Here is a 24,111-nt window from a genome sequence, read left to right on the forward strand (position 1 = left end):
ATATTTTATAAAACGATGAAATATGAGTAATCATCGAAAAAGGAATATATTTCTCTTGTATTTTTCGTAAGATCAAAATTGCGAGTAATTTGAATGTTTTATTAATGCACGGTCAGATATTACCCATATTCTAGACAATATAAAAAAACACATTTTGAAAAATTAAAAGCTGAGCGTTGCGCGATTAAATTTAGAAGGTGGAGTACTATAAAAGTAGAGATTTCAAAAGTTAAATGTATCGCGGTTTTTTAGCCGGAATGTTACTGAAACGACAGCAGTAATCTCTTTTGTTCGGGAGCTCTTGTTTGCGCAACCTTTTTTTTCCTCTGATGTGTTGCACTCGGATAATTTCTAATGAAGAAGCTCCTATTATTTCGTGAAAAAAGCGTTGAGTAACGCGGGCACTTCATAAATGTCGGCGCTCGAGAGAATTCACCGTTCTTTCTAACTCGGACACGAGCCACCGTGAAATTCATGCCGCTCTGAAGATTTACGAGCGAGCAAATCATTTTCGAAGGCGCCAACGGCGTGAAAAGATTCTTTTAAACGAGACTCAAACATCCAACGAACAGTGATTTATTGTTGGTAATACGCTTGATGAAAACTATGGTTTCATCATGCGAATAATAAAATTGCATTAAGTTATGCAGAAATGAATATAGTGAGAATATCGTTATTTGAAGAAGATTAAACAAATTAATGAAGATAATTATAATAAAAATAAATATTCTTAAAGCTTCATAAAATGTAATATAGTACATTTCTTAATTATTCTAATCCTTACTATATCCCTACTATACTATATAATGATCCTACTTTGTATCTTATTTACATTGACCGTAATGTGTCTCACAAGAAAATCCGGTTGTAATTTCCTCTTATAAAGCGATTAGAAGGTATAACGAACGAAAATAGAGGAAGAAATCAAGATAGAAGTCGGAACGATAAGAGGGACTTAAAGTTGAACGTTGGATATACGAAGGAAATAAATACGAAAATAGAATCCAACATCTCGTGGAAAGTAAACTCTTCCCTGGCGAATATTGCAAGGAAGGATGATACGATGTATTTTGCGACGCTGCTCCCCAGACAGCTATAATTTGAAACGGTGAAATGTTACCCTTTAGCTGCGGGCTATTTGGCGGTTTCTACAGATTCCATTGGCCATACTAGTACGATGGCCAGTCGGCCTAGTTCGCATTTGGCTTCCTCCTACTTGCAGAAAGGGAAGTATTTGTCCTCTTATATGGGGGTTGATAACTAACCCCGAAGCCGGTCAAGTTTACGAAACACTATGCTCTTTGAAAAGATGTATATGGTGTCTTCGACACACAGTATGTCCTGTTGAATCAACTATACTATTCTTTGAAAGTACAATGTTATTTGTGAGTAATTATTTTTGCAAGCTAGAACTATTAGCAATTAGGATTCAGGCATTAGAACTATTAGGTTAGAACTATCGTTTCGTTTATAGAATATATATAAAAACAGAACAAATTTATGTTACAATTTAATATTACGTAGGAATTTAATGAATTAATGTTAGCAAGATTGTATGTGCAGCACAGTTTGATGATTTAGACTAATATATTCATGTATTGATGTTAATTTTCGAATTTTTATGGCATAATTCTTAGAAGTCAATCGCTTCTAAATATCTTCAGAGTCTAGATTATAGACTATCTATTCGCTCTTTAAATATATTTCAATCTTAATTTCTCTATACTTTATTATTACTTCATTTAAACATAAAATTATTTCAACGATAATTTTCAATACTTTCTTGATTCCAACTAGGACAGTATCTCTAGTCTGATAAAGTATCATACCTAAACGTCCTAAATAAACATGTCTAGCGTCACAAACTTCTACCTAATGCTCAAACTTCTCGGAAACTCAAACCGAGTCTCACGAAGAAAAACGAAACAAAAAGACACTTAAGAACAACTCGAAGCTTACACTCTCCCGACACGAATTATTCGCATCGACAGCGTCGGTCGTTAAACGCCTCTCAACTTTTCGTGCCTTCTTCACCCTTCCAATTCTATATACGTCACCAGACCGCCTGGCGATCAACTTGTTCCTGTCATTTCCGTTTTCGTTCAATCCAACCGATCTTACGGCTCTCTTTCACACATACACACACACACACACACACACACACACAGTCTGCTGCTCGTCTTTTTTCTGTTTTGTTTCGTTTCCCACTTCACATATTCATACGGCGCTCTTTGCTTACGATAAATGTGCACCATTTGCATGTAGGGTCCCTGCTCTGAAGCAAACCCCTTCTCTGACCCTCACGCGCTATCCTCTCATCCCGTCACTCTCTGTCTAGAAGCTCGATAGGTTGGGTGGGTGGCCCGGTCTCCCTGGGGCGCTCGCTTCGGCCACCCCACCGCGGCTCAACTCCAGCGCGATAAGCCGCCCCCGGGGATCCGCGATTGTCTCGATTTATATGCATGCACAGACGTAGGTGGTGGTCCGTGTGGCTCTGCTCTCTGACTGCGGCCACCGCTGTCGCTCGGACGAGAGGGGGTGAGAAGACAAGGGTGGCACCGAGGGTGCACAGTAGATGCGACCATCAATAGATCGATTCTCCAGGCAGACAGTAAATATCGCTGATGAGCTGGTCCGGTCCTCGACGATTGGGACTTAGGGCCGGCAGTTGAGGGGGACAGGGTGCTTACCCTGCGATTTGTCGAGTGGCAGGAATCCTCGCGCTACTCAGCACTATACCACTGCCAACCACCCCCCTATATTCACCACCTCCTCTATCCTACCCAAGTTTCAGTCTTTATCCGTCTGTTCAGCCATTCTTTATTCTCGCGATTTTTGTTTTTCCGCTCTCTCCATCGGAGATTTTTGCCAACTGAGTCGTATCTACGTAGGTACCTTGGGAGAGGCAGCAGCGTTGCCTCCAACGTTGCTGAGGATTAACGCACTGCCCGGGTTACTTTTTTTTCTCTTTCCTCCTCTTTTTTTGTCCTTTCTCCCTGCATAGCGGGAAATTATTGCGAACGAGGGACTTCCTGCGTGCGTGGAACGACGACCGGACGATTATCCGAATTAATTCGGAAATGTTCCCTTAATGACCGACCCGGCAATATTTTTATTCCGCTCGCGTTAGAGTTTCGTCCACGGCTGGGACTGTGTACTCGGTTAAGTACAATGGCGTGACTAATTGATTTTAGGCGTAATAACCCTGTCACGTGCTTGTTTAGGCTACGCACAAATAAGTAAATATTTTCTTTGTTATGGAATTTTTTGATAAAATGGTACGTTATTTTATAGCGATAGAAATGAAGGGATTGCTGCAGTTATATAATTAATTCTAAAATGGAATGAAAAGATAATTTTGATACAGAATCAATCGGTTGATAATATATTAAGTTTTAATATAATCTTTTATAAAAATCGGAGGACGTGACTTATCATATTTTCTTTCATCTGCGGCCATCGTATCTTACCCTATTTTTGTTTTCAGGTCTCCCTGTGCGACGATTACAGTCTACCAGTCGATTTCGTGAATAAGAGACGCCCTGCGAGTGCTGCAGGTGCAACATCCACGGTTCAGTGGGCACTACCAAGTCCTACTATCGAAAACGTAAGATTTTTATGAACTTTAAATTGCAATTAATACACTGTGGATTTTTATGTATTTACGTAAATCCACAGTCCAGTAATTAAATTTCATATATTTTTCATCATACAGTTCGCGAAATTTCATCGGGAAGTTTTGTTCCATGAGAGCAATAATAACATGGAAATATCAGTATTTTACTTGCTAAAGGGTTCAGATAATCGTACAACGATGCATCGGTACCTATCCGATCAGACTTTATTCAAATTCTGTTGGTTCAATAAACGTGCATTGTTCGGTAATCGTGTTACTGTATCATAACAGTTCGCTCATCGTCTGGTTTAATCATGGCTCGTTGTCAGCGGAAGAGAATATCAATTTTGATTTGCTTGCTCGGAATCACGGAGATACGCGAGGGCATTGTAACTTTATCGAATGAAAAAAGGTTCAAACGAAGAATTATTATCTTCAGTTTGTCATATACAATTGAACCTACATCAAAATTTGTCGAGCATCTCTCAAATCTGTAGACAGCATTTAATAAAAACAACACAACACTGTACTTTACAAATTATTAACTAACCACGCATTATTTATGCTTGTCTTCGATCAAATTGGTGAGAAATTTTTAATACATTAAATCTGCCTTACAAAAGCACCAAAAGACATACATATCCAACATTAATAATTAATAAAGACAAATTTTTCGAAATGCCCAAAAAAAGATCCGTCCTGAAAAGCTCAATAATCTTTTAACGAAGAAATCATCTTCGAACACAAACATTAAAACTTCCAAATAACTTTCGGACACAAATCTTGTACCTCCAGGCAATCAATAGTATTGTATGTCAAGGTTCTGAACGAAAATGCGGCTTGTCAATAAATATGGACAGTATCGTATCGTAAATACGTCTTTATCCTTTTAGTTGAGAACCTTGAAATACTGACAATATATATCGACAGGGCATCCTGAGGCATCCTGACAGGGCATTTTGAGGGCATCCTAACATAAACCGAAATTAAACGTCTCATTTTCTACGCTTAACGAAAATCCTTCGCTTTTAATTGAATCGTGACGAATCCAACCACGATCTCCAGCATCGATTCAGGATACGTCCGACGAGTAACCGGCAGTATTGATATTTTCTCGTGGCAGCCGAAGAATCGGTTGAAGGGAGAAATATAATTACGATGGTGACAAAATACCCGCTGGGCACGATGGTGTTAGAGGGTGGACTGGCAGCCGTAGAAGGGGTGGAAGAAGACCGGTTTCGCTGGCTGACAGAGCGCGAACGAACGGAAGGACGAAAGGGAAACGCGAGAGTAGGGCGAAACGGGATGAAAAGGGTGGAGGAGGCACGGTGACTTCCGGCGGTGCTTATAATTGTTCCAGCACTCAGCTTTGGTGCTCAGGATCGCCCGAAGCGCAACGTCTAAACGCCTTTGCAGTCGAAATATACAGCTCACCTTGACTGTGCTTCCTGGTGTCCTCGAAAATGCGGTCGAAACGTCACATTTCGCCCATTCACCCACGTCTGTACGTGCTCCGGAATCTCGGTTTACTTTGTCCTGGCAAGCAAGTTTCTACACTGAATTGGACCTGGCGCGCGTAAAACTGTAAATGAAAGTCTTCGTACGGAATAGTTCGTGCTGGTTATGTGAAATGTATAGTAGAAATACGCGGTGTTCGAGATATGATTGAGTGTACGAGGTCATCCGGAGAATTCGTGGTTGGTTGGTATCATTGTTATATGATTTTATTGCAATTCTTTGGTCGGTTGTTAGTCGTATACTGATGTGGCACGTATGCTATATTTGGGTTATGATTGGGTTGTTCGAGGTTATTGGGCGAATTTTTGATTGGATAGTTCGACTATTCCATAATTTTATTCTTATTTTTTTGGTCTAGTTCTTGGTCGTATTATTATCATTCACACTATTATCATTATTATTATTGGCATTATTATCATTCGATTTATTGTGAAGTAAAAATATGAACTTAGAAACCTCACCAAAACCGCAATACGAAAAATACGATACAAATTTCGATAAATCAAGCGGTGTTTTTCCACAATAAAAAAAGATCTACCGACCAGCGTCCCTGCAAAAGAAAAACAGGGAAAAGTGCGGAGACCAAAGCGCAGTGAAAGAGAAACAGATGAAAAGAAGAGAACCAAACCGACATCGCTATCGAACGCAATAAAGTCACATCATCAGTCACCTCATCCCGATCATCAACAAATTGCTAACTAGCTTCGCGAACGTTGCAACATAAAGGCGTCGCGACGTGAGGTTATGGTCGTCGCGAGAGAAAAGTCGTAAATAGGAAGAAGAAAAAGAGGAGCAAGACAGAGTGGAAAGAAAGATCGAGAAGGTCGGTACACCTGACTGTGTTGAACAAAGTTTCGTTCGTCTCATTGTCACCGGTGTAGTACCGTCCCTTGACGAAAGTGCTCGTCGCAACAGTAGCGACAAAGTGGGGCGGGATCGTGAAGGGTGGAGGAAAGGGCGACAAAGAGAGGAACGGGTGCCACTTGATTCAAGAGGGTGAATCGTTACGACTCTCGCTCGTAAGCCCTACTTAATACTTTAGCGCTTTATTTTATGCGTGAGGTCGGGCACGGCTGTAGGTCGCATTTATCACTCTAACAAAGAGCCTCGCCGCGAGAAAGTTGGAGCGGGCGAAGCGCGTGCAGGAACGCCTACTTCGCGATGGAAATTTCGCGGTCGCGCGCTGCTGAAAGTGAAACGGGGATTTATGGTTTCCTAAACACCGTTGCTTCAAGGTTTCAGACAATGTTTAACCGGCGGGTGAAGGGTCGTCTGCTTTGGAAACGTTCTAAATGATCTTGAAGTCGACGTTCCTGACATGTATAGGGATTTTCTATGCTTTTATGTTTATATATTTGTATATAAATATTTATCACGTAAAGATATTTTATACTTAGAAGAAGGTTTTATACTGTCACGGTTTTGTTTCTCTTGCATAATTCTATCTTTATTCGTTATACGATGAAACATACAATATATATTTATATAATATACCACGCAATACGAAACCACTGGCAAATTTTTTAATTGAGTCTGGAATTAAACATATACATATGTGTTTTTAATATCTTTATAATATGTGCATATGTATTTGTATGCATTCTACAGAACATAACGAAAATGTTTCTTTACTTGATTGATGGTTATAAAATTTCATAGATTTATTATCTATTTTCTTGAAACTTATATTTGTGAAGCTGAGTTGATAAAAATGAAAAAATTAATAGAAATGGTTTTGTTATGCTTTTCTCATGCGCTATCCTGCTTTGTGTTATATTTGGGATATTCGTTGGCTTTTATAGTTTCATACGCTGTGACTGTTAAATACTTGCAATAATGTGTACTTTTATGTAATTTGAAATTTAATCTCACGATAATTTATCGTGGTTACTTTTTGTCGTGATTTATCTGTGTATAAAAACGGATTGGTTTTAGTTGTTTGAGGATATATCGATTTTGCTTCCCTGAAGTAGTATTAGATGTTATAGGTAGGACCTGTGTCGCCATACATTTTTTTTCCGAGGTAATAAACACTCTCGTTGTCCTCGCCTCTCGTTAGTGGTACTGTTATTTATGGCAGTCTAACCACCCTCGTAGCATTGAGATTATAAGACCGCTTTAATTGACGTATACAATATTTATTATCTATCGAAGTTTTGTAAAATTGATGTTTTCGACATATTTAATTCTTATAAAATTCTTTTCGTATTTAATTCTTATAAAGTTCGATGCCTCTATTTGTTTAGAAATATCTATTGTACATTTATCATAAATTGAAAGTGAATTTTGAATCTCAAAGACATTTTATTTAAAGATACTTAATTTCATTTACGATATTACCTCGTCCGAAATATCTTTGGTTTTTAAATTTTAATATCGAACGAAACTCACGATATTGCTACATAGCTTTTTATTTTAAAGAACGTATCAGACGTGTCCCAAAATAGTCTGTCAACTTCGCAAAGTAAGTTCTTTCGACAGCGAAATTCGCACATTATGCAAGATCACGGAATTTCTCAAGGTTATGAACGACACTTTATTTCTAATTCAGCTCGATGAAATACATTTCACCGACGTCCAAGAACCATCCTATCGATTCCTCAATTTTCTTTGAACACGACTCAGCAATAAATTATTGTATTACGTGAACTTCATTTATTTTCCTAAATCTGCACATTCAAAGACCTATACATATAGCAGATTTTTTGTGGTTTCGTGCATTATAGTAATGCAGTACGAAATAGTATAACGTACCAAATGTCACGCACACAATAAAGTAGCCAGCTTATAGGCGAGCTAATAATCGTGGTCAATTATAATACGGTGGCCATATAATCGGATTAAAGTCCGATAAACCGACGGGATTATCGGCAGAGTATTAATGTAGTTGCTCCTGCTAACTGCGGCCTAATGCCATCCCAAATAATGATGTTTAAAATTCATGTGCGGATCTAATGTCCATATGCTATGAGGTCGATGATGTATTTTTGGTTGAAAACTATTTATATAAGCTAACAGGGTTTGTTATATCAAAAGTGCGGAGTTCGTTATAATATTTAATGGATAAACAAAATTTCAATTTTTTAAATTGTGGTGTCATAAAAAATATAAATTTACATAAACATCTAATTATGATCATTTACGAGATTATTTTATTTGTTACTTATAATTTGCTTATTTATGAGATTATTTTATTTGTCTTAAGCGGTATAAATATATTTGCTTTCAAAGTACTTAATAGCTTTAATGTACTAACGCTGAACGATGAAAATTTTCACTGATGTATAATGCGACGTTCGCTAAAGTTAGCTCATCAATCTTGATTCCTGTAATCGTTGCTTCATAATCACCCACTGGAAATTTCGATATTCATCCCAAGTCCGATAATCGAGCAACTTTTTTTTCGCCTTGATATACTCTCGGAAGTCATGCTAATTACTTAGATGTAACGCTAATTTTTGCAGTGGTTTCCTCGTTTCTTCGCTATTCAAGCGTTCTCTGGTGAAGTGCAAAATTGCAAAAAAGGAACTTCGTTAAATCTCATCGATATTTCTTATCTCGTTTGAGTCTCATTATCGGATAATTGAATGAAATTCCTGTACATATGTATATCGTATTTTGTAAAACATACACATAAAGGATTTTATTTGTTGGTCGGTATGAATACGTCAAAATATAATAAATTTTGTAGGGTTTATGATGTATTGTCTTAATTTTAGTAAAATATTACTAAAGCAGGAAAAATGTCAAGGAACTTTCCGATGTACTTGTACAAAGTACAAACCCATCTTCATCATTTTGTACGTCAATTTTGTTTCCGAACTTGCGTCATATGGACCCTGTCATGTAGTAAATGCATTAGATATCGATTTTATCCTGATTCTTATTCAACCACAAAACAGCATACATCGCTACACATTTCAGTCCAACCCTCGTCTCATCGATCATATTACTCAAACATATTTCGAACTGTCCCACATCGTCGCTCAAAATCTGTCCCTTTTCTCCTATATCCTAACACATCAGCCAATACGATCGACCCTTGATACTGATGCATCCCGCATACCGATGATACCGATGATATGGAAGAAGAGTGACATAACGAAGAAAAATTTTTAAGCGCTCAGCTGTCTAAAAATAAAATTAAACAAACTCTTTTTTTTGGCTATTTAACTAACCATTTCTGGATTCTCTGATAAAATACTGTTCACATATAATATTATGTACTATTTAAAAAAGGCTTATTTTGAATTATGACATTATTCCTATTAGGTGGCATAATTTTGTTTGATAATTATATCATTTTTGTCTTAATCGTAAACATTCAACATTGATGACGTTTTTAATAAAATTTAACTCGTAGTATGTCCATCTTTCTCACATACCCTACATCATTAAGACTATAAATTTATCAAATTATTAGCAATCGCTAAAAATTCTTAACGATATTATCTACACTGCTCGTGTGCAACAGACCCCAAGCTTGATAGCGATTCATTCGGAGAGATGATCGAATTTGCAACAGTCGATCGGCTCGCTTCCTGCATCGGCATCCCGTTTCTTTCGCCCGCGGAAATCGCCCTCGTAATTTCCGTATAAACATCCACGAATTTATCTGTTTCAATGTGAACCAGCATCGAACAGACTGGAGGTGGGAGGTTGGCGTCAGGCACGAGGGGCAATCGGCTTCGAAACAGACCCCGGGGGCACGACGTTCAAGTTTGGCAGGAGAATTCCAATTTTGGCCTCTTTCAATTTAAGGCTACTTGTCTTGCCCGTCTTCTTCTCATTCGCCTTGTACCGTAACAGGCGCTAGCCTCCGTCTGCCGTCATTTCAATTCGTCTCTCTTCGTTTCTTTGCCTCTTCCACCAGTCGACTTCTTGATTCGTGATACAACCTCCTTTCTCGGTGGGAGAACAGGGAAGGGAGAAGTTTCCATCACCATTGATCAGACGCCTCTTTCGAGGAGTCCAGCTTTCTTCCTTCTCCTCCTCCTCCCCCCTCCTTCTCCTTCTTCGTTCCCTCCTGCTTCTCCCTGTTGCGTTTGGTCTGCGAGCTCCAGGACCCGAGGCCATCGTTATTGCTTTTATTATCGTTATTATTATTAAAATCGAAAGTTAGCGGGACGCGAGTCCTTCGAGATGAATGTAAAGGTTTTCTTTGGATTTGGCGGAGGGTAAATGGAAAAACCCCCTATTGTACAACTGTCTCGTTGGTTTAATAACGTGCACGTTGTTTGAAATCGGCGAAATGAGACGGATAAGGTCAAGGCGAATGAAAGTGGAGTTGTATAGATATCGTTTGGCTTCGAGAGTTTGTGAAAATAGGGGGATTTGGTATGGTTTTGGGAAGTGAAAGTTCGCTATTGTTTGTCTGACGTCGTCAGATGTTGATAACTGTCTGTCTTGATTTATCCCTTGATTTAGTTATATACTTATGATATATTTTTGAAACTTAATACGACTCTTTATTACAACAAGGAACATTGTTTTGATTCAATTACTGATTTGAGATCGTACATGCCTTAAATTGAAATTATTCAAGCAACGTGAATTAATTTTTGAAATTGGTCGAATAATCAGGGACGGTAGTACATATATTTTATCGTGTAGTGAAGTAATTAAATTGTGTTAGTGCAAATTGTGTTCACATGTGATACTATATTTGTTTAGTTAATAATTCACATTGCTAATTCCTTTTATACATGGGCATTCCGCCGTTCTGGTGTTCATATACTTTCGCCATTTCTTCCACTTTGCAATCTTTTACGACTGTTACTTCGTTCACTTTAATATAGCAAAAACTTTCTCAACTTTGTGAATCGGAATATCAGCTCAACAATTCCACTAAAAAAAAAAAAAAAAAAAAAATACGACGCGCGAACTTGAGAAACGCAAGAAAAAATAAAATACACGTATTAAGACACTCTCCCATTACCCAAAATAAGAGGACAGTCAGAAAAGTATCGCATATCTTCCACAGGGAATCTTTTCGTAAACAACTGAAGAAGCTGTGATTCGAGGAAGGAAACTTATCGAGGAAATGAGATTCTCGCTACAGCGAAACAAAGAACGTCAAGTTGAGCGATACAAATTATTAGGTCGGTAACAATACCAATTTGGCAGCGAGCTAGCCGGTTGGCTGGCTAACAACGTCCAGCGTCGACCCTTTGGGAGATACCATAAGCAAGGGGTTATTGCTGGAGTTTCTTCGACTAAGCACGCGACACGTTAGTTCAGCGCAATTCCCAGCCCTGAACGCAGCCAATTGCGGTAATGCGTTGGCCAACCAGGGAGGATAAATATTTTTAGCCGTCTCCTCCTCTTAAATGATCATTATTTCGAGAGGAAACAACTGGTGCCGCGTTTTGTTTCGTATTTCTATCGTTCCTCCGGAGATATCGTGCAACCAGTCGTCTGAAATTGCGTCTAATCTCCTTGCTTAATAAAGGATACTTAACATTCTGGTGAATTAATAGAACGCCTTGAACGTTCCCGGAATACGGTAGAGAATCGTTGAACAGGTTTCATAAAGAGGAGTCACGGTGCTGTTATAATTGCACCGCTTAAATAATTTCTTTGCCTCTACAAAATTGCCTAAAATTAGTTTCTTGAATGTATCTAATAAACGACTGATTTTGCAACTATAAATTAGAAGGGAAGTTATCGTTTCTTGGTGGAAAAGAAATGATGTGAAAGTGATAGCGTAGAAGTGGTAGAAGTGTATGAAAGTGTGAATTAATCTTTAATATTATAAAAAAAGATGTAATTATTTTTAAGGAAGTAGTTTTTGGCAAGAAAAATATCAATTGAAATTTTTATTAAGAGTCTAGAGTATTGAATATATTATTACTTTTCTTTTTCCTCGCTTCTTTTATTACTTTATCATTTTCTTTTTAAGTGTACATCTGTGCCAATAATTTTTTGACTCACAGTACATCACATTTCCAAACTTTCTCAACGCGTTACAGTGCGTGTGAGTTATGCACTCGACGAATTTTTTGCTCATTGACCGAAAGTACTCCATTTATCGAGTAAAAGTTTCCACGTTTCCGGTGAATTTTAGAGCGTGACAATTAACATGAGCGATTCAGAGAGAAACTTTTTCTTCCGCGTTCAACCACTCTAGTTTCCTCTCTATTTAATTCCAATGCTCGTTTAAATTTTCTTTCTTTTCAGGAATCTTAAATTTATCTAAAAGTATTTCTCCCGAAAATTTCTACGTGTTACAGAAAATCTAGCGATCTGAAGAAATTGTATAATTTGTTCTTCTGTGTTTAGCTGCCAATTTTTCTCTCTGTTTAATTTCAAGGCTAATTTACTTTCTTTCAGAATTTCAAAACTATTCCAAAATCGAGACTTTCAGTCGATGATTTATGTATATGTGTAGGTGGTTAGAGATTGTAACGGAAGGAAACGATTTTCTGCTTTGTTTTCAGGCGGAAGTCGAAGTTGTGGAACAATACAGCGACCCCAGGGATAGCAAGAACAAGGCATACGTCGAGCCAGGAGCTGAGACGTCCCTGCCAACGATCTACAGCAAAGTAAATCGCAACTATTGTCGACCTTATACGGGTAAGTGGTGCATAACTTTCGTGTTATACTTGTGGTTGCGATGTGACAGAAGTTTACCACCTTGCCAACGCGTATCTCGCCGCAAAAGGCTACTAAAAGACCTAGCTTAGGATTCTTTATTACTCGTTTCAATTCTATTAAGGCTAGGAATGAGAAATAAAAGGAGCAATAATTTTTCATGAACAGTAGATTGAAATTATTAGAGCGTTTCGGATGTTTCGTGTTTCTTTCGTTATCAACTTTTCATGCATTTTTGTTTTTTGTACTTTTAGATGTCTATTTTCCTAATTATTTAGTTTGCAATAGGTGTAAATATCAAGAAGATGAAAATAATAAAAAAAGAATGGTAACTGAAAGTCCATTTCTAGAAATGTGAATTGAAGAAATTCATGAAAATATTAATATTAAACTATCATATTCGGTTTCTCTGCAAACTTCAAATTTAAAGACACGTGAAAAATAATTTTCGAGGTTTCTGGAAATTTTTACTAAATAATCAAATTCCAAGTTATTGAGATTTTATAAATATAACAAAAGTAAAATAATAGGAAAATCTCTAAAGAGAAAAGATAATGAAAGAACTGCGGAAAACACGTTGTTTATAAAACGACCTAAAATAAGTTAGAGTAGACTATGTTGGTTTAAAACTGATTTCGTAACATTTTTCAACAGTAGTTAGTTAAGATACATGCACAATATATAATGTATAAGAATGTATAATAAGTTTGAAGGACTAATACTGAAAGTTCTTAAGAGGATTTACGTGGCTCAGATAACATCACGTATGCTTGTCTTACATATTCTAAAATACAAGAGCCCAAGGCGGACACTTGTACCCGAGGTTTTGGAGATGTAAAAGTAGGTTGGATCGAGTGATTAGATGTAAAGTCTTGATAAGCGTATGGCTTTGTAAGTTTCAAACGATAAGTTGCTGAATCCTGGGAGTTTTAGTTTTCGAAGCAAGAAAGCAAAAGGTGTATAAAGTACTCTGACTATGAAAAATTTAGTTGGTTACATTGGTTACGTGACAAACTTAACTTCGCTAGAAGAAAAATAAAAAGGCAGACTTCTCGAGAAGAATTTTTTTCAATAATTTAAATCATAAGACTTATTAACTAAGGAAGCTGAATTAATTTGTCTTTTCAAGAGTAAACGAATTAACTCTTTATTTAGGGATTCTCTATTTTGTTACGTGTCGCTTCACTACAAGATGTAAAATTAACCCAACTGAAACTGATTTGTATGTTGTATTTTAATTATGTAATTTGTAGAAGTTGCAAGTTAAAGCAGAATCCAGTTAACAAACTAAAAATTACGTTATGAGAACATCACAAGGCAAAACCACGGAAGATTCTCCACATTTTCTCCAACTTCGTTATAAATTTTACCAATTAATTATCTGGTCTGTTTCTAAATGAAGCTCTTTAAATTTTCAATCATTGCATACACACTCCTCAAAAAAGCATCAAACTGGGAACCTTTAAATACCACTCCACTCTCCATATTTGCAAAACCAATATTTGCGTCGATATTACCAGATTCAGTACGGAGACTGGGGTGATACACGAACAGGCAGACCAATGATAAACCGCGATAAATGCGTGGAAATCCTAAAATGTGGGAAAAAGCAACGACGCATAAATCCTTGACACGATCTAATTAGTCGTTGGATTAAACGCGTTGATCAGTTAACAAATGAGACATAACAGCGTTAAAATAAATAAACTTTAAATGTTGCTCGTAAATCAGAAATTTAGCCTGGCGTCTGGATGATAACCAGCGCGTGTTTTCGGTTGTCCGCTTATCGATTGGTTCTATATACTCCAGCCAACTTTCTGCCAAGCTTCTCGTCGCGTTTTTTCCTTCCAAATGTAGGATGTTTTCTCGCCAAACGCGTGATCGCGTAATAATGCAGATGCTAGGACATGTTGCGACACAAAGATTATTGCGCGATGATTTGGGACCAAAAGAGTTTGATTTATGACGAAGAATTCGATGGTTTCGTTCTATGTTGCAGTAAACGTGTAAAATCATTTATGATCTATAAACGCAAAAAATCGTTATCTGTTAAATAATATTTGTTAATTTAAAATTAGTTGAATACAGTATGATTGGGATTTGTATTGATTATGTTGTAAAGTAATATTTAATAGATTTGAATTGAAAGTTAACTGCGCATAGTATTTCAATAGTAGTTCATAGTAGTTCAATTAGTAAATTAAGTTAGTAACTAACTTAACACGAGAAAATATGAAGCGTTTTCGTTGATTGTTTTATTATAAAAAACATTATACCGAACAGGCTGTGGATGAAATGGAACCATAGAATATCGGATTTAAATACATACTTTTATTAAACTCTAAACTTCGATTTAACGCAGTAAAACTTGCTTTTAACGTCAATACAGTTTTAAAATTGTTAGTAGTATAAAAGGTACGTAGGAGAACGTTCAAAAAGTAGCACGATAATTCAAACGTCAATCTGGCTTCGAGGTAAAATCCGGATTTGGACGAAATCTATTTCAGATATCCATTTGGATGCAATCGTATAAATCACGTCCATGGTTCCAATTCTTGACGCAGAAGGATAATCTTAAAAACTCCATCCATTTGTAAAAATATTCTCGTTATTTATAGAAAAGGTGTAATACTATTTTGCCAAAGATTTTTTATTGTATTAAAAATTAAATACAGGTGAGTAATTCGTAATTGTCTGTTCGGATTAAGATTTCAATGATAATTTACAAACGATGGAGGATATAAAGTAGAATAAGAGATGAGATTGTTTCAGATAAAGTAGAAGTTGTTCTGACTCTTGAAAAAAGGATTAAGAGAATTGATTTGCTACATACCTCACATAAAAGCATGAACTTTATAATCTTGATTATCGAGTTTTCTCTGTAATCCATGGAATTCTTTACGCTCATGCACCTTTCCTTTTTTTTTTCATCTTTTCGATTTAGAGATTTCCTATATTACAACCAAACTTAAAATAAACTGGAACAGAAATAATTGACTAACTTATTCGTTCGTATGTCCAACATTAAAATTCATAAATTTATTGAATTTTACCTAATATAACTCGATTGAAAAATGCGTCAAGATTGTTAAGTTCAAAGCCTTTTTAAAATTCCAATTTCATATAAATTCATAAATGAATAAAAACACATTCGTTATCGACTATCACATAAAATTTCCATATAAAACACGGAATGTACGAATGAGATTTCATACACAATTGTAACACGTTCAAATAAACAAATATCCGATGACAAGGAAATCGAAAGAATTAATATTCCGATAATTAATGTTTTATCGCATAGCCATGGGCATTTAAATATACAGAATCGATGATTTATTAACGGATCCCTTCTCCTGTAGATATTTAAAATCGTTACCACTATGTGCGATACTTTTTCAATTCCGATTTCTATCGATGAGGTTAAAATTGAGTCGGCGCAACGCTGAAGTATCCGATCGAGAGGCTGTAAGTTTCGGATTATAGAGTTAACAGAAATTCCCGCACCAAGCCGCAAATTAATGCGGCGAACCCCTGGCGATACGGCCGATACTCCGATGTACGAATTATCGAGGCAACAACTCAGTTAACGCAGAGTAAGAGAGGCGGAAGAGCCCCTCGATAATTGAACGGTGCACACAGGTTGGACGGGAAAGCCCGCGGATTAATCGAACGTTTTCGAAATGCGAGGGGACGCGTTTCTTGTCGAACATATCGCCGCGAGAAAGATTTCCACCAATACCAAGCACAAGTGAAACGTCATTTGACAGATATGATTTTTGCTATTTATGTCGAATAATAATATTAACATTATATTTGGAAATGATTACGCTGTATTTAGTAATTTAATTATACAAGTTGGTTATTCTAATATTCTGGACAATTTTTAGTCACGTGTGGCATTGTAGTACATTTCTGTATTTCAGTTAAGGAAATAGTAAGTTATTTGTCTAAGAATCAAAGGAGAAGTAGGCAGTGGAGAAATATGTAACACTCGTTGACAAGTTATCACATTTTTTGAAAAAGAAACTAAATTTGATTACATAATCTGAACCTTCTTTATGACATTCTCAATTTATTTAATTCATTTCGTCCCGAATTTTATTCTTTTCATCAGTCATTACAACAATATGATACTTATTGATATAAATATAATATGATTCTCCACTACTTTTCTCTACATCTCATGTGTGTTATTATAAATGTTTTTTAACGATTTACTGACCGATCCTGAATCTACCATATCATCATTCCATCGTTACAAACTCAGATTTTGATATAGGGAAAAAATTCCTTCGCCACAACGATGTATCAATACGTTCGTTTAATTCGTTCCCATCAACGTCAATTACCCTCGATTTGTAATGATCTCACAAGGGGACCGCCTCATAAACTTTAGCCAGTCGTTAACCCGTTTCAGGGTAACAAGGGTCCAAAGCATCGTGGCACTGGAATGTCCGAAGTTCCGGTTTGTAATTAACCCCCGTAGTTATCTCGCATGGAGAATGTAACCGAACCGAACATACAGAGAGACAGGGCAAATCCAACATTTCCCTATGTTACGTCCCATTTTAACGCTCGCCTATGCAGATTGTCGCGTTAACACAGATCCTGGGTAAACACGCCGGCTCAGATTTGCATTCTTACCATATTCATGGGGTTTTAATTTGCACGAACGTGGCGGGGATCAAGTTCGGCGAAAAGACCTGAGTAAACTTACCAGGAGTAAACGTTTGCCATCCTGGCAGTAGCACGTCGGCCAGTAGGCAACGAACACGCCTCTTTGATACGACTTCTTGCCCAGATACGACGGGCATTCTAATCGCAGAGAACGATGTTTGCTCTCGAGGTCAGACCGTTTCCGTTTGCGGCGTTATACATAATGGATGATCGGTGGAAACTAATCGCTCGGTGAGTCGGCCAGGGAGGGTGTATTTGGCGACGAAACGGATCGTGTTCCCGTCGTTTTTGGATAAGTAAAACGTTACCAAAAGGTTGAGTCAATAATGGTTTAAACCGAGGTTAGAATTCGTAAGCTGTCGATTAATGGTTAAGTCGCCATGATTGTAGGAATCGAAAGAACCTTTAGAAATTTTTATTTAAATGCTTTTATATTCTCCCGACGTAAGTTAAAGTTAAATGTCGTTGTGGGGATTGAAATAATTTTTGGAAACTTTCGTTTACAAATTCTTGTACTCTATTGTTTTTTGAATCGATAAAATGTTACAAAGGGTTGAATAAGCGATGGTTTAGATGGAATACGATATAAACGATTAAAATAGATACTTTCATTCAACTAAAGGATCTTCCCTGGACAACCCTCCACCAATCAAGATCCTCCTTCATCCACAAATCAGCTCAACCCAGTTACAAAAAACCATGTTTATCTTCACACAATTGGCCATACGACAGAATTGTTATGAAATTAAGATTTTTGGTATGCATAATAATAACAGGAATTCTTCTACGTCCATGCGATTCGAATCTCTAGTTACAGCGTCGTTAGGGAGGGAATAAGGATAGCGAAGGGTAAAATTCGACGAAATTACGTCTGCTGGGCCAACCCCATGGAACGTTCGCAGAGCTGGATCAATTTACAGAAAAAGGGATACAGAGCAACGTCTGGTCGCTGATTTCTCTGCCTACTTCCGGCAGGACCATCCGGTCCGACATTAGAACGCGTCCGTTTCGGTTCGTTCGAACTTTTCGTTGTGCTGCTGACGTTACTTGCCAACGACACCGACCTCGTCCCATAATATGTCGTGTGATATTTAATTAAACTCTCCCTGCAGTCCTTGCTCATCCGGTCTGCCCTCGTTCCACTGGTAGCAGTCTGTAAAGTTTCAAGGGGTTCTCCTCTCCGTGAGTACAAGCTTGCCCCCCTCTGTCCTTTTACCCTTTTCACAAACTTATTAACCGTTTCGACAAGGCCCCTTGACATGCGGATTTTTCTTGCCTTCTTCTCGAGTGGCCCAGGCGTCCCAAGTAATTAAAAATCAGCCGATTAAACCTAATGAAGTAGAAAGGAATCGGAGGTGCGTGGATTGCGTAGGGAGGATCGCGGAGATTTCTTGTTAAGCCTGGGGCGACAGCCCGGACCTGTTTTATTAGTATTTCCCTTCGTACTTCTTAGGAAGAATTATTCCTCTTGTAAGTAGAATATGGGCTGGCTTGAATAAACTTTTTAGTTCTTTTTTTTCGTCCAGGTTTTATGGAGCTGTAAGTGGACTTTGAGAGTTGATTGGTTGAGTAGGTAAGATTGATCCCTCGAAGAAATTCTTTATTCTGGATTTTATATTATACAATGTATAGTTTTATACTAACAATTACATTTATATGTAGGAAGTTTGAAGCTTCGATAATAACATGAAACATTGATCTAACATGTTACAGCTGACGTGCGAAATTCAAGTCTAAGCGACTTTTTGGTGGATTTCGATCTTTCGAAAGTACTCGAAATCATCGCAGTAGGATGAATTCAAGCGAGACTTGAAGGACCACTTTTCAAAACTTTCTCGCGCTCCATGCTTCCAGAAAAGGACCCTTCAATCTTCGATGAAACGCGTAGAAAGTTACACGAACCGTTTTCTATTGTCACATACGCATTATTAAGAAGATATTACGTAACATTTGCTCCTTCAGTTCAGTATCCAATATTTTTAGATTGAATCGTTGAAAACGAAAAATTCTAAATATTTATACGTATACTCGCATAGACCAGAGTACTTCATAGAATGGACAACGTCCACTTACGTTTCTTATGCATGCATTTTCCAAATTTTCGTCAATTTTTTTTATATACCATGCCATACATTTCATCATTAATTTTTGAAATTTCTTAACCACGATAGAGAACATATTAAATTAACAATATTCTCATCGGTGTCGTCTAAAACGAAACAAAACCACGAAAGTAATCGTGTAAAACGAACAGCTGGAAATTTTAGCGACGTTAATCAGCGCTTTCGTTCCCTATCCAGATGAAAGTACCGGCTACGTCATTACTCGACCGATGAAAGAACTTTCTCCTATACTGATTGTCTCTTGGATCGACCCTCGGTTGGAGCTACCCTCGTTTCAATTACCGGTACCAGGTGACTTGTAGCTCGTTCCGCGTCCCCGAGCAGTTAACGCTACTACGGGTTCATCGTATGCAAATGACAAGCCGTCCGTCGGTCCGTCCGTCCGTTTGTCCGTTCATCCGTTGCTAGTGCGACAGGGGGCTGCTTGATTCACATCAAACGCTAGCTAAATGCTGTCTATTGTCTCAGCTGTCTATACGCGCGCATATTAAATAATCGAGACAGAAAAGTAATTATCGTACCGGGGGTAAGGTTCAGTTTCAAGCGTACGAGGGCGATGGAGAATGTTTCCACCGTGGAAGTAACGAGTTAGAAGGGTTGTAGAATTTTCTGTTTAGCTTGTAAATAACGTAACATTGTTTTGGAAAAAATGTATGGAAAGAGTCGAGATAAACAACGTAGAGATATTCTGGGAAAAGCTGCGCTTGTTCATTTGTTGGAGAATTTTCTGTCGTTACGTAATAATATCTTTTTGAAATAATTTGTATTTTTTAGCAGAGTTCCAACAAAATTTCAAAGATTTTCATAGTAATTATTCCGGGTATTGTTAGAAGTAATTATAGAGCTTTTTGGAGGTAGTTTTTACACTAGAAGTTACTTGCTTAATTTAAGTTTTATAAAATATAATTTAATGAAAATAGAAATGAAAGTATAATAACGTTTAAAAATTGTCTGGGAAATTGCCTGTTTCAGTCATAAATTCATTCGAGACTATTCAAAACCTCAACACTACGTATTTCAATTAGCTGTCGTTTTACTGCTATGTATGAAAAGCAACAAGTTTCACTATCAAACCTCGAAATCAATACAGAATATAATACAGTGGTGATCACTAAAATACAGATGTTTATGCAAATCAGTTTTCATGAATACGAATAAATAAATGAAATCTACATGTAAATTTATTTCGTCCCACAGTGATATTCCATTATTTCGCATATTACGTACATCCTGCGTATTTATCCACATTCACGCTTCCTTCGCCACATTTCATACGCACGCTACATGTCTCATCCTCTCGTTATTATTTCCTATTATTCCTCGGATAACTATATCTCAACGAGACATTAAACCCGATAGAACGAAGCGTTGCATCGTGGTGGAACGTTTCATGGGGTGCAAACAGCTCGGTCGCGAGTTATGTTTACGACGGCGCGATTTGCCGTGCGACAGTTTTAGTATTCGAAGCTGAGAAGGAAAGTGCGATGGAAGGGTGGAAAGTTTGTTGGATTGCCGCGAAGATGAATAGTTAACAGGAGAGCGTTCCACCCTTTACTCCGCTTTCCATTTTCTCCGTATCCCGAATTTCCGTCTTTCCTCGTGCCCCTCTCACCTCACGTCTAGCACCGCTTTCCTTTCTGCTCCACATTCGAGAGCGGTGCTTTCGTCTTTCAGTGCCTCGGCTTTCTCCCGTTTTCTCGCCGGTAAACTAGATCATTTACAAACTGTCAACGGCATGGTTCCTCGACTCGTCGTCGCCGGACACACGAGTACGCGGCGGATCTTAATCCGTCGGCAATTTCGCCAGTTAAATTCGCGTGTCTCACAGTCAGTGACAGGAAGTTATCGTTGATCGTCGTGTCGTTTTGAATATTCGAGTGGTCGTGGATTTTCGTGAAGAAGGTAAAAAACACAGATTTGTGTTGGCATCAGTTGGATGTTTAAAGTTAGTGATAGGGAGAAATCTTTCTTTTGGTATTTTAGAATATATTTAGGTTATTGTATTTAACAGTAGAATTATGGTCTTTGATATATGTATACCTAGATATATTGCACAATTAGGATAATGACGAAAAAATATAGAATTATATTTTAATAATTATTAATTTTAAGTGTAAAAATGAATCATCTGGAAATAGTAAGCTGCGTGTTCATAAATTCGAAATAATTCTCGAAGAACGTTTTATAAAAATTATGAAATAAGCATTATTAATCACATGTATGATGGAAAAATATGAGAGAACAGTAGGAAATCTGGATAATAAAACCAGTAAGGTAGTCGGTTTGTTAATGTATTTTGTACATCCGTATAAATGAAATGAAACTAATGTAAATTATATTTTATGACTCGTATGCTTCCTTAAAACATCTCTCATAGTATATCCATGTATTAATTACATTTATTACAAATTTTATAAAATCTCCATTTCTTGCTAAGTTATACTTTGAACAGCTTATACAGCGCAACTTACATACTCAGTATTTGATATTTCAAAAAAGAAATCTGATTTTCATAAATTTATCTACCATACGGAGGTAGCGTAAGTAATTGTAGATTCAAAGGAAAAATTTAAAAAAGTAGTGTTTGTAATTGTCATTATTTTATGCATTGTAATTCATGGAGTTGATCGGTATGAATTCTTACAGACATAATTGGCTTAATTACAAACAAAACAGAGCGTATATTAAATAAGTACCTAAGATTTATCAATAAAGTATAACGATATACATTGATATATCAATAAGCTATAAATAACTTTAGTTGCAATCAACATCTATAATGTGAATCAAGGTTTATCAAAAGCGATGGTCTAAAATTCAATAAAACGCTACTTTTATTTCGATGCTCGGTCTGCGATTTCCTTTGTAACCTCACGTCACGCTATCCCGTCGACTGCAACCGCAACAAAATAAAAGACAGCAATTTTACGCGTTTGCAATTCCATTATCGAATCCCATTCTGATATATTAACGAAGCGTCACTCCACGGTCGCTATTAGCATTCGCGGTAGCCATTGTCGAACGAATCAACATCGTAACCCTATCATTTCGTTTCACGTACCATAAAATCGAGCTCTCTGAATTCATCCATGGTTTAATATTCTCCATGGTGACCGTCTCTTTGTACGCGTTATTTTCAGATTACGTCCCACGAAGCTATATCGAAGCTCGTTGAAAATCAGAGGAAAGAAAATGGATGAAATTTCTTTCGATTCATTCGAATCGACGAATGAAGAACCACGTTTTTATGATCGACAGCCGAAGAGAATCTGTCTCCTTTGAATATCTTTACCACTTTAACCACTTTATATCGATGAACGATTTAAAATAGAAATTGGATTAAACATTTCGTGGTATGGACGTTAAATTTTAGAAGATATTTCATTCTTTTAGGAAGATATTGTTGAGAAAATTTATATAACGAAATATGCGCAGTACTTCTCTTTGTAACCTTTTTATTATTTATTGGACAACTTATTTGTTCGATGAATTTGCCTTCTTTGACAATGTAGTTTCCTGAAATTAAGTACTTTTCACAGACTTCTGAAGTATATACTTTCTTATCATACGAAAGAAAATTTCAAAGCTCAAAGTAAACCGTAATGAGATAATGTGATAAACTCCTGCTGAATGAACAAACTAACATCCAATTTCATCTGTATTTTTATCAAAATACAGGATCTAACGTTTTCATAAAAAAATATTCCAAAAAAGGAAATATTTGAAGAAGAAGTAAAATGAACTGCAGAGATATGTTTAAAGACTCGAACAAGATATACTAATCATTAAAAACTCTACAAATTTTCCAAACAATTTAGTATTATCCTACCCTTTTGGATGATAATAGGATAATACTAAATACTCTAAACTATTCGAAATTTGATTTACTATCATCAAACGAACGAGATAATAATCTTCCAATGTGTACGATAACGAACTTTCTTTCTTTTTTCTTTTATTAAATTTTCTTTTTTATTATTAAATATACTTACCAACTAACTTTTTTTATTAAATATTAAACTGCATTAAATTTTCTCCATGGTTCTCTATGTAACAACGTGAGTACGCGTATTCTTTGTTGGCTTACACTTTTGTTAATCGCGAGCAAAGCTTTGTCCCCGTTTTATCGCGCGGCGAAACGACATTTCCCTTTGGCGAGTTACCTTGGAACGAGGCGAAAAGAAAATTTTCAAACAAACCCGCGCCATTTTAACGGTGCTAAACGAGGAGGCATCGAGCCAAAGGTTGGCAATGAGGACGTCGCGTCCCTACGAGAGCCTGCCTTCGAAGGGTCCCTGAATTCATTTCATGGGCAATTACAATTAGCATTTATGCCGCGATTTGCATATCGTTGCGAGATAATTTCGCGAACGCTTAGCCTAATCTCCGTGTCAGATGTTTCAGCCGGTCGGCAAGAAACATTTCTGATCCTCGGAGATCGCCTATCTCCACGTGCAAACTTTCCGGCGAAAGCGATTTTCTAGATAAGAAACTTGGGGACAACACATTGTCTGCTTTCTAAGATTGTTTCTACTTGTTTGTGATAGAAGTGGAAAGAAAGTGTTGCAATTTAGTACAACA

At 37.1% G+C, this 24,111-nt stretch overlaps 1 protein-coding gene across 1 annotated transcript in view; it reads left to right on the forward strand.

Annotated features, from left to right (window-relative positions):
- Positions 1–24,111, forward strand: part of LOC126915883 (uncharacterized) — a 244,432-nt gene that overhangs the window by 179,256 nt on the left and 41,065 nt on the right. The window contains exons 3-4 of the mRNA XM_050721009.1: positions 3,488–3,607; positions 12,574–12,709. Of these exons, the coding sequence (XP_050576966.1) occupies positions 3,488–3,607; positions 12,574–12,709 (256 nt within the window). The remainder of the gene's footprint in view (positions 1–3,487; positions 3,608–12,573; positions 12,710–24,111) is intronic.

Source organism: Bombus affinis, chromosome 4, assembly GCF_024516045.1.
Source record: "Bombus affinis isolate iyBomAffi1 chromosome 4, iyBomAffi1.2, whole genome shotgun sequence".
NCBI lineage: Eukaryota > Metazoa > Arthropoda > Insecta > Hymenoptera > Apidae > Bombus > Bombus affinis.